This window comes from Lithobates pipiens, unplaced genomic scaffold (genome assembly GCF_037356315.1).
Source record: "Lithobates pipiens isolate NorthernLeopardFrog02 unplaced genomic scaffold, aLitPip1_a1.2 Scaffold_18, whole genome shotgun sequence".
Lineage (NCBI taxonomy): Eukaryota > Metazoa > Chordata > Amphibia > Anura > Ranidae > Lithobates > Lithobates pipiens.
Window position 1 is genome coordinate 621,511,778 of NW_027507758.1, and position 11,944 is coordinate 621,523,721.

General features: G+C 46.4%; 1 protein-coding gene across 3 annotated transcripts in view; it reads left to right on the plus strand.

Moving 5' to 3' along the window:
- LOC143989470 (uncharacterized) overlaps nt 1-11,004 on the plus strand; it is a 313,492-nt gene extending 302,488 nt beyond the window's left edge. Inside the window, exons 1-7 of one of the 3 annotated variants that reach the window (XM_077489608.1) lie at nt 4,079-4,150; nt 5,755-5,869; nt 6,143-6,487; nt 6,604-6,701; nt 6,791-7,018; nt 7,112-7,241; nt 9,791-11,004. In XM_077489608.1, the coding sequence (XP_077345734.1) occupies nt 6,403-6,487; nt 6,604-6,701; nt 6,791-7,018; nt 7,112-7,241; nt 9,791-10,617 (1,368 nt within the window). In that variant the 5' untranslated portion in view covers nt 4,079-4,150; nt 5,755-5,869; nt 6,143-6,402 and the 3' untranslated portion in view covers nt 10,618-11,004. Of the gene's footprint in view, nt 1-4,078; nt 4,151-5,754; nt 5,870-6,142; nt 6,488-6,603; nt 6,702-6,790; nt 7,019-7,111; nt 7,242-9,790 lie in introns of those variants that run through there. The other 2 variants (XM_077489609.1, XM_077489606.1) reach the window with 2 other exon arrangements.
- Nucleotides 11,005-11,944: the final 940 nt, after the last annotated feature.

An 11,944-nucleotide genomic window follows, 5' to 3' on the forward strand; every position in this document is an offset into this window, starting at 1 on the left:
GCATTCCCCTTTACATCAAGGTCTGCAGAGTTCCCCCTGCACTGAAATCCTGCAGACTCTGATATAAAAGGCGAACGCCAAGAAATCTGATGTGGAGGGGGAACAGAGACCACCTTATGCAGAGTGAATACACTAAGGTAAGGGGGAGGGGTTAGTGATATAAGGGGGAACTGACCTCCTCTCAGGTGCACTGTGCAGGGCTCAGTTGGCTCCAGTTTGGCAGCTCAGGTTTTATCCTGTAGTCTCCGCTCCACAGTCCACAAATCTGACTCCTCCCGTGGCTCTCGCCCCGGCAGCACTCCCACTCGACTCCTCTCCAGGCTCCCCCTAAGGGACTGCAGACATGATACAAGACAAGAGATAGAGACTGCAGGCATGATACAGGAGGTGGATAGAGGCTGTAGACATGATACAGCAGGTGGTTAGAGGCTGTAGACATGATACAGCAGGTGGTTAGAGGCTGTGGACAGGATATATGAGGGGGTTAGAGGCTGTGGACAGGATAAAGGAGGTGCTTAGAGGCTGTGAACAGGATCTAGGAGGGGGTTAGAGGCTGTGGACAGGATACAGGAGGTGGTTAGAGGCTGTCAGCATACTACAGGAGATGGTTAGAGGCTGCGGCCAGGATACAGGAGGTGGTGAGAGGCTGCAGACAGGATACAAGAAGTGGTTAGAGGCTGCAGACAGGATACAAGTGGTTAGAGGCTGCAGACAGGATACAGGAGGTGATTAGAGAATGCGGAGAGAGGATACAAGAGGTGGTTAGAGGCTGCGGAAAGGAAGGATACAGGAGGTGTTTAGAGGATGCGGACAGGATACAGGAGGTGGTTAGAGGCTGAGGACAGGATACAGGAGGTGGTTAGAGAATGCGGAGATGAAAAAGGTGATGATTCAAGAATGTGGAGAGGATGCAGGAGGTGGTTAGAGGATGCAGACAGGATACAGGAGGTGGTTAGAGGCTGCAGACAGGATACAGGAGGTGGTTAGAGGCTGCAGACAGGATACAGGAGGTGGTCAGAGACTGCGGACAGGATACAGGAGGTGGCCAGAGACTGCGGACAGGATACAGGAGGTGGTTAGCGGCTGCAGACAGGAGACAAGAGGTGGTTAGAGGCTGCAGACAGGATACAGGAGATGATTAAAGAATGCAGAGAGGATACAGAGGGTGGTTAGAGACTGTTGGCATGATACAGGAGATGGTTAGAGGCTGCAGACAGAATACAGGAGGTGGTTAAAGTGAACCATTAAAGACCACTTTAACCTACAGGTAAGCCTAGATTAAGGCTCACCTGTAGGCCCAAGAAATATCTCCTTAACCTACACGGTTAAGGAGATATTTTATTAAGAACAGGCACCGATGTCTATGGCGCGTGCGTGCCGTAGACAGCGGCGCAGGCGCACTGAGCGTGCCGTTAGTGAAGGCGATCATGCCGTCACTGATGGCTCCCGCGTACATGCGCCGGAGTGACGTCATTCCTGCTCCAGCCAGTCACAGCGTCGGAGCAGCGATACCCGGAAGTCACTCCGGGACATATGGCAACAATGGAGGAGGTGAACGAGGGTCGATTCTGGGGCTTCGATCTCAGGTAAGTAATTCATAATCAGCTAGTATGCTATGCATACTAGCTCGTTATGCCTTTGTCCTGCAGGGCGTTTAGTTTTTTAGAGAGGGTTTACTTCCTCTTGAAAGGCTGCAGACAGGATACAGGAGGTGATTTTTATTTGCAGAAAGTAATTAACGAACACAGTCTCTCAACATGGGGTTAGTGGGTTTAGGTAGGAAAGTCCAGGTACTCTTTGTGTTAATTCAAATAGGAAAAGTCTCTCACCAGTATGAAATCCAGAGAATAGCCATTCACAGCTGGATTCTCAACCCTTATTGGATAGTCCTTCTCTCACCAGGCCTGGCAGCCAACAGGATGCTTCAATCAGATACAGTCTCTGCCACAGACTTGCTATAGAACACTTGAGTAAAACTGAAAGTTTGTAGAACACTTGGAGAACCCTCATATTGCACCAGTATCTTGCAGTCGGCCCGGCGATACCACACAAGACCAGATTCACTTGGGGTCTTTCAACTTGTCCAGGCTCTTATTGAGAAGCCAAACTTTGCGGGGCCTTCTCCCAAAGAGTCCTCCCCTGGATATCTTCACAGGGGCCTCTCCACAAACCAAGACGGCACCGGACCACCTTTGAATCCTTCTTTCAGTTTCTTTGCCTCGGGCTAGCCAGCCCCGAGACCTGTAGTCGGGTGGATCCGCACCTCAGGCCATGAGAGTCCTGGGGGCTGGTTAGAAGGACCAGGACCATCAGCCAGAAAGCACTTCTGGACTGGAACCCTGAAAAACGTGACGTCAGCATCTTAAGTACCCTCTCCCAGAATGCACAGCAAGAGTGACACTCCCACTGGGCTGGTTCCGATAGAGAATAAATCCTTAAAGGAACCAACTAGACTATGTTCTGGACCCTGCCAGGGACGACAGCGCCACCCATGGTCAGGCAGAACACCATGCAGTCCAGCCAGACTGGTACTGAGGTCAAAATTTATAATAATTAAACCCAAACCGCGGTTCCAGGAAAAGTTAAATAACAAAACACATAACTCGTGCTCTTCAGGAGCCGGCGCTACATGTATGCTGCCATAAAAGCACCGGGAAATTACAAACACCCAAAGCACCACGTTGTGTTCACACTATGAGATATTTCTCAGGGCTGCAGTTCCTTTAAGCTCCATAAGGTGGTGGTCTCATGCGCATGCACGACGCCACCATATGCGTTCCAACACTGTTAAGACCACTTTGCCACAGGCCATGCTTTGGGCACGGCCTTGCTTCGCTCGGCATAATTATAATTGTAGCACTGACCCCCGAAGGAGCGGCTGAGATTAATGGGCTTACCGTTACCTTCTTCACCTTGATTTGCATCTAGGGGTTTCCCGAGGTAGATAGCCCAAGAACTATAGAGACTGACAACAGATCTGCTTGAAGGGATTTTTATTTGCAAAAAGTAGTTAACAAACAGTCTCTCACTATAGGATCAGAGGGTTTAGGTGAAAAGTCCAGGTACTCTTGGTATCAAAGTCAGTATGAAAAGTACTCTCTCACTTTGAATAAATCCAGAGAATAGCCATTCACAGCTGGATCCTCACCCTAGTTGGATAGTCCTTCTCTCACCAGGCCTAGCAGCCAACAGGGTTCTTGATTCGGAACAAGTCTCTGCCACAGACTTTGTTATAGAACACGAACAAGGAAACTTGAGCACTTGTAGAACACTTGTGTGATACCAGTATCTTGCAGCCGGTCCGGTGATAGCACACGAGATTGGATTCACTTAGGTTGTTCAGCTTTACCAGGCTCTTGTTGAGAAGCCAACCCTTGCGTGGTCTTCTCCCAAAGAGTCCTCCCCTGGATAACTTTGAAGTTTCTGGGCCTCTCTACAACCTGAGACGGCAACAGTCCACCTCCGAATCATTTGTTTAGTTTCCTCGCCTTGGGCCAGCCAGCCCGAGACATAAAGTCGGGTGGATCTGCACCCCAGGCCATGGAAGTCCTAGGGGCTGGTCAGGAGGACCAAGACCATGCAGTCAGAACATACCTCTGGACCGGAACCCCGAAACACGTGACCTCCGCAACTTAAGTACCCCATCCCAGAAGCAGAGCAAGAGTGACACTCCCACTGGGCTGGTTCCGAGAGAATGTAACCTTAAAGCACCCAACCAGACTGTTTCTATACCTGCCAAAAGTGACAGCGCCCCCATTGGCCAGGCAGAACACCCTGTAGTCTAGTCAGACTGATGCTGAGGCCAAAATTTTGAATAATTAAACCCAAACCAAACTGCGGTTCAGAGGTAACATAAAATTTCAAAAAAAACATAGCGCATGCTCTTCAGGAGCCGGCGCTACATAATCTAACTCTATGTCCACTTGGATGGTGGGGCTTGAATCTGCGCATGCACAGTCCAGCAGGTAGCCAAATGTGATGGGTCACCATATGTAATGAAACACAGGAACACAGAAAATCTCTATGGAAGAAAGGAAGTGATGTCAGGTCAAGATAGGAAATTATGTTAGGTACAGATAGGAAGTTCCGGGTGAGAGGTGAGTGGAGAGGAAGTATAGAGGAGACATTGCTGGAAGTAGCAGTAGAGGAGGTAATAAGATCTTATTTTCTATTTACACCCAGTAACCCCCCCCCCCCCCCCCCCCCCGTCATGTCCGTCCTCTTCCTCCATAGTCACTGTGAGCTGTCATTAAAGAGGAATATACTCCAGCTATGGACTTATAATATATGGACACTTACCTGTCCAGGGAGCCTGCGATGTCGGCACCCCAGCTGATTTTCGACTACCAGGTGATTTTCGACCACTGCCGCCATTCATCGTATGGGTAACGGGCAGTGAAGCCTTTCATCTTCACAGACGGTCCCTTACTGCGCATGCGCGCAGCGCGCTGGGCTTTCTAACTGGCCCAGTGGTGGAGGAAGGAAGCCGAACTTCCGAGAGATGGTGTCGTCTCCCAGAAGTTGGGAAGGGAAAAACAGGTACCCGTTCCCCCCCGAAAGGTGCCAAATGTGGCACCGGGGGAGGGTGGAGCAGATAAGCAGAAGTTCCACTTTGGGGTTGATCTTGGCTTTCACGATGAGTGGTTGCTCGGAATGGAGCACATTGATTGTCAACGTGTGTTTTTTTTATTGGTACGCATCGTTCATTATTATTGAAATAGATCTACACCATTGGACGAGTGACAAGGGATTTACTTTGTGAAAATCTTTTATTAATAAAGGACTAGTCATATAGTATGGGTGATTATTTACTATTTACATTATTTCTTTCTGAATGAGTAACCCGGGTTGTACCCCTTACACATTCACTTGGGGGCAATTTTTCGAGGGCCCTCCCTTTTTTTAATGATGGCTTCCAGACCCTGCCACCAAGGGACCCCCCCAGGCAAGGGTTGTTCGGAAAGAGGCCCTTTGCAAGATCCACATTCTATGTTGAGGGTATGTTGCCTGGCATTGTTCAGAGGGGTGTGCACATGTTTTCCCCTCCCCGTTCCTGGCCTACATGTTCACATAAGGGTCTGGTATGGAATGTGGGTAGGACTCTATGCCATTTTTTTTTTTTTTATTGTGTGAATTTCCCCCTTGACGTCTTCACTTGACACCCATCAAGGATAAGGGTCTGGTATGTATTTTTTTAGGGGAAACTACACACAATTTCGATTTTGTTTTTCACTGGGGTTCCTTATTAGTAGCTATATCAGACCCCCTTATTGGACAAGGGTCCGGTATAGAAGGACATCAGGCCGTTTTGTTTACAAACTGGACTGAAAATGGGTACCATTTGCTCATCAATATCTTCACTATCACTATCAAAGGCTCCAATGTACTGACATTATGGGTGCTCTCAGACCCGCCACTGGCCATAGGAACACCCTGTGTAGTCTGCAGCTTCTGACTGCATTTAGACATGTTAGTGCTTCATACAAACATATCTGTCTCCAGTCAAAAACTTATTTTTTACATATATATATATATATATCTCAAAAATGAAAATTATTTTAGTGCCTCTACTTCTGTTAGTCAAAGCAGGCCAAGTAGAGGTTTGCAGGAGCTACAACAAACACTGAGTAACCTGATCTATGTGTTCCAATTCCCACTGGGGGCAGCCCATCTATTAGCCCCTTATATCCCATTCCCCATCCTAATATTGCACAATCAATACATTCCAGATAATTCTCTACTATCCATCTATAGAGAAACCCACACAGATCACATGAACACATCAATGAGGATGGAGGAGGACCGAAGTCGCACGACTGAGAGGATACTAAACCTCACCCTGGAGATCATCTACCTGCTGACCAGAGAGGTGAGGAGGATTCTGGGAGGTCACATGACATCACTCTTATCACTATTAATAAAACACAGACCTGACTGGAGAGGTGAGGAGGATTCTGGGAGGTCACATGACATAACTCTTATCACTATTAATAAAACACAGACCTGATTGGAGAGGTGAGGAGGATTCTGGGAGGTCACATGACATAACTCTTATCACTATTAATAAAACACAGACCTGACCAGAGAGGTGAGGAGGATTCTGGGATTCTAACATTATATTTATATTGGTTCCTCAATACAGAGATTTCCTCTTGTGAAGTCAGGTGATCATATGACCATCACAGTGCCTTCATGTGACTCCTTGAAACCTGAGAGACACAACATGCAGAAGATTCTAGAAGTCACCAAGAAGATGATGGAGCTGCTGACAGGAGAGGTGAGCGGTGCTGGGAATTCTGGGACATTATCCAGTAACAGACAAGGGATGTGTCTGGATGGTGACTGTATCATTGTGTGTGTCAGGTTCCTATAAGGTGTCAGGATGTCACTGTCTATTTCTCCATGGAGGAGTGGGAGTATTTAGAAGGACACAAGGATCTCTACAAGGATGTCATGATGGACAATCAGCCGCCCCTCACATCACCGGGTAAGAGGAGACTTTATTGTAAAGGAGAGAGCAGTACGGAGGCTCCACCTAGATCCCCCATCATCTGATAAACACATAGAAACAATGTATTCAGTCAGTGTGTGTGTTTCCTACAGATGGATCCAGTAATGGGAACCCACCAGAGAGATGTCCCCGTCCTCTGTATTCCCGGGATTCCACACAGGAAGGTCACACCATCCCCCACCATCTTCAGGTAGATGAGGAACAATCACTGATAGTATCATTAGGATCTGTACATTATCTACATGGCTACCACTAATGTCATTTTTATTATATATTCAGTATGGTAACCTGAGAGATTCTAAAGTTGAGGCTAAAGAAAAGATAAAAGAGGAGCATGATGAGGATGGTTTGACAGAGGAATCTGTAATATTAAAAGGACACAAAGATCTGTACCAGCACATCATGGTGGAGTCATCCATCTACAGAATCGCACCAGAGAGATGTCCCCGTCCTCTGTATTCCCGGGATTCCACACAGGAAGATCACACCATCCCCCATCATTACAAGGTTGGTGGGACGAAGCATCTAGAACATGGACGTGTGGATTTTGTTTATGTGATATCACAGCATTAACTCTTTTCTGTATTTTCCTTGGATTAGAGTGAAGACCTGATAGATATAAAAGTTGAGATAAAAACAGAAGAGGTGAGGGATGATCAGCAGTCTATGGAGGAGGATGGAATAACGGGGACATTTATAGAGGAGGACACTCCTACAGAGATCAGCACAGGTGGGTCACTAACACTAAATACATTCCTCCACCCATACTGATCACTGATTGGTCCAGAGTAGGGAAAGGACTGGGTGATATCAGCCTGTAATCCCCTGGTCACTTTCCTGAGCTGTGTTCCCCGTCCTGTATTCCTGGATTTCTCTCGGATAATCTTCCTTCTCTGTGCTGCAGACACAATTTATGTATCTAGACTGGATTTATGGGGATTCTGGGGTTCAGCTGGCAGCTGAATAGCTATTTCCACTATAGACATTGCTTGACCTAGACACCTGGGACATGTGATTTGGGATTTCTGCTCCATGCCAGGATCTAGCAAGATCTTTGCCAGAACAATTCTCCCGGAGTTACTTGCTCTGTTATTTGCTGGCTGTGCCGGGTGGAGGGATATGTCTGTATAGTCTCAGACCCAAGTCACTGAGTGCAGTCTCAGGAGATGGGAGGCAGCGGTGTGGGACCTCTGCAACTTGTCTCATGTAAACATTTAGGCTTCCACTGATTACTGAATGCCAATATTAAGAGTCCCGGCCCTTACACTATATAATTTATATTGTATATTGCATACTCCTGACCCCTGCACTATATATTCTATGTTGTACATTACATACTCCTGACCGCTGCACTATATGCTATATATTAGTGTTTCTCAACTCCAGTCCTCAAGGCACCCCAACAGGTCATGTTTTCAGGATTTCCCTCAGATGAAACGGCTGTGGTAATTACTAAGGCAGTGAAATTGATCAAATCACCTGTGCAAAATAATGGCAAGCCTGAAAACATGACCCGTTGTGGCGCCTTGAGGACTAGAGTTGAGAAACACTGCTCTATGTTGTACATTACATCATTCTGATACTATATAGTCCTATCTGTTGTATCTTATACTATATGTTGTACATTACATAGGCCTGGCTTCTGCTCTCTACTCACTGCTATAGATACACATAATATGTATTCTCTTTTGTTACACCCATTTTCTACCTGCTGAACATTTTATATCTGATGATTTGATTGGAGCACAGACTTTTACATGGGATAATAATGTGATAACATCCTCAAACGTTTTCACCTGCTGATCTGGCCTTTAACGCACCTACTGTATATGTCCCCTTTTACACATGCTGCCCCCATCAGCGGATCTGCTTGCTCATCAGAGGATCTGTCCACTGACCGCCCCCACTGAGAAAGTGGATGACAGGTCCGTGTCTGCCCTGCTGGTGTAGAGCAGACACAGACCGCTGATCTCAATGGGGCGGTCGGATGGAAATGAGCCGTCTGTCTGTTTCCATATGGCCGTTATCTGATCCCCCAGGCGGATGGGGAAAAGATCCCTACCCGTCTGTTTTAGCGGATGGGATTGGATCAGATGCAGGCGTGTGTATGGACACATGTCCCTTTACACCCGCCACTCCATAGACAGCAATAGAGCGTCTGATCAGGCCTGCCTTTCTTTTTACGAAGCTCTAACTAGAGCTCAATGCCCCTTGTTTTTTATTTTTTTACCGCCTTCGTTTCGTTCTCTGCTGTGTTTCTTATTTTCTCCCTGTGGCTATGGGCGGGATTTCTGCAGGGATCAGCATCATTTCCGCTGAACTCTGCACTGTCTCCTGAGATCTCATATAATTCATCCCAGAAGTCAGCGCCGAATATGCTGCTCGTAGCTGTAGACACTGAGCGTGCGCAGGATGAATTATACGAGATCTCAGGAGACAGTGCAGAGTTCAGCGGAAATGATGCTGATCCCCGAAGGCGGTAAAAAAATAAAAAAACAAGGGGCATTAAGGAACTAGTTAGAGCTTCGTAAAAAGAAAGGCAGGAAGATATAAAAATGTGTACAGAATCGCTTTAATAAATGCTGATCATCGTAAGCACTAATTCCAGTGTTAAGTGGTGTGCCTCATCCGTGTAAACTGATACATTCTGATGGAGAGTTTGTGCTGTGAAAAACAGGCTTGCTGGCTGGATTATCAGATGAAAATAGATGAAAGAGAGCCTGAAAATGAAAACTAATGCAGCCATTACATCTAAGAATTTGGTAACCAGCAATATAATAAATGTTTGTTTTTGGGTTTAATGCTGCCTTAAAACAGAAAGTGATAATGAGGGAGGAGTCAATATCCCAATGATGGAGGTCTCCAGGATCAGTCCAGTCTTCATCTTGGTTGTTCTCCCCCCATCCTCACTCTCTGACCTCTGGTGGGGCTCAGCCCCGCTGTTATTCATGACTAAATCATGGACTAAATAAGGAAGTGCAGGACTTCTTGTGTTTGGAAGATGGCAATGAGGGATAGAGGGGGAGGGGACACTCGTCCTATAATCCCCTCATCACTGTCACTCCTATAAAAGACAGTTCTCGTTGTTTCCTCACTCTCTGACTAAGGTCCATGAATAAAGAAATGATCTGATAGGAGATCAGAGGACCCATTTACTAGTTACCTTGAGGGGGGAATTGTAAGATCCTCAGAGACAAAGCTGCCTGATGTGGGCGGAGTCCTGGTTTAGGGGAACCAATCAGCTCATGTCTAGTACTAATCTTTGTATTTCTATTTTAGTAGATGGACGGGAGATGAGGAAAACCTCAGAGGATTGTCTCACTTTGTCTCCAGACTGTAAAGTAGAAGATGAGGACATCACACAGTATAGTCCAGGAGAAAACCCGACTACCTCAAATGTCCATCCGGCACCACACAGTGTAGATGGACCATCGTATTCCTCTTATCCTGAGGAACCTCAGACTGTGAGGGACGGGGCCATCCTTCCAACAGAGAAGAGGTTTTCCTGTGCTGAGTGCGGGAAGTGTTTCAGTTTTAAATGCAATCTTAATGTGCATAAATTATCTCACACAGCTGAGAAGCCATTTTCCTGTCCTGAGTGCGGGAAATGTTTTTCACATAAGTCCAGTCTTAACAAGCATCAGAGATCTCACACGGGGGAGAAGCCATATTCTTGTCCTGAGTGTGGGAAATGTTTTTCAGATAATTCACATTTTTACAGACATCAGAGGTCTCACACGGGGGAAAAACCTTTTTTCTGTTCTGAGTGCGGGAAATGTTTCTCACAAAAGTCAAAACTTTACATTCATCAGAGGTCTCACATAGGGGAAAAGCCGTACTGCTGTCCTGACTGCGGGAAATGTTTTTCACAGAAGTCCTGTTTTTCCAGACATCAGAGATCTCACACGGGGGAGAAGCCGTATTCCTGTCCAGAGTGCGGGAAATGTTTTTCACAGAAGTCCAATCTTTACACACATCAGAGATCTCACATGGGGAGGAAGCCATATTCCTGTCCTGAGTGCGGGAAATGTTTTTCAGCGAAGTCCAGTCTTATCAGACATCAGAGATCTCACACGGAGGAGAAGGCACTTTCCTGCCCTGAGTGAGTGAACTGTCACTCATTGAAGTCCTGTCTTTACAGACATCTGAAATTGAACACACAAGACAATGAACTTTCTTGGTCCAAGTGAGGGAATTTCTCCTCACTGAAGTCCTGTCTTCCTGTACATCAGGGATCCCACACAACCCTGGAGGTGTATTAGTGCCTTGAGTGCGGGAAATGTCTTCTATATGAATGTTGCTGGACATCACAGCTCTCATGTGGGGAAGAAGCACACCCTGATATACACCTCAGATATACTCCATGGCTGATCTTCATCATGTAAGAAACAGTTGATAAGGAGATCGGAGATCACCAAAGACATGGATGAAGTGTTGTACCGTCTTGGTCATTTATAGAAGTATAAAAATAAAAATGGAGTCATTACCTGTTATTGGCTGAGTACATTTTGTGATATAAGCTTCCACAAACACTAAGGGGTATATTGTAGAAAATAAATGTGACCAGACATGACTTCCTCCCTTCCATGTACCATAGTGATCTTCCTTCCTTTCTTTAATGTACCATAGTGATCCTTCCTATCTTCCAAGTACTATAGTGATCCTTCCTCACTTCCATATACCATAGTGATCTGTCCTGCCTTCCATGTACCATAGTGATATTTTCTCACTTCCATGCACCTTAGTGATTTGTCCTGCCTTCCATGTGTCAGTGATCCTTCCATGTACCATAGTGATCCTCCCTGCCTTTCATGTATCATAGTGATCCTTCCTTCCATGTACCATAGTGATCCTTCCTGCCTTCCATGTACCAGTGATCCTTCCTTCCATGTACCATAGTTATCCTTCCTGTCTTCCATATACCATAGTGATCCTTCCCTCTCTCAAATCTCTCTCCCTAAGGGTCCCTTGGTTCACACTGGAACACTGTGCAGGAAAGGGGGGTTCCGTGTGCATTTCCTGCACTGCATGCAACCATGATGCCCTTATGAGACGCATGCAGGTGCCATTCATTGTTAAAAGCAGTGTGTTTGTGGCCACCAAACCACATAGTACTGCACTATTATGCAGTTTGGCGTGGTGCGATTTGAAAAAGTAGTGCTTTGCAGAGCACCCCCATTCACTTGAATGGGTCACGGTTGGTGGACAGTAGTGCCCACCGATGCATCAGGGAATATAATTTGTGCTGCAGCCACAGAGCCAAGCATTGCGGCTGCAGCATATGTACACCCATGGGTGATGCCTCTGCAGCTAAAAGGGGAGCACTTGGTGAGGTGGTAAAACCCAGTTCTGCTACCCCCACAACCACTAGTGTGAATGAGCTCCAAGTTTTATGTTGCATAATAATGGCATTTATTGATTACATTAGAACCT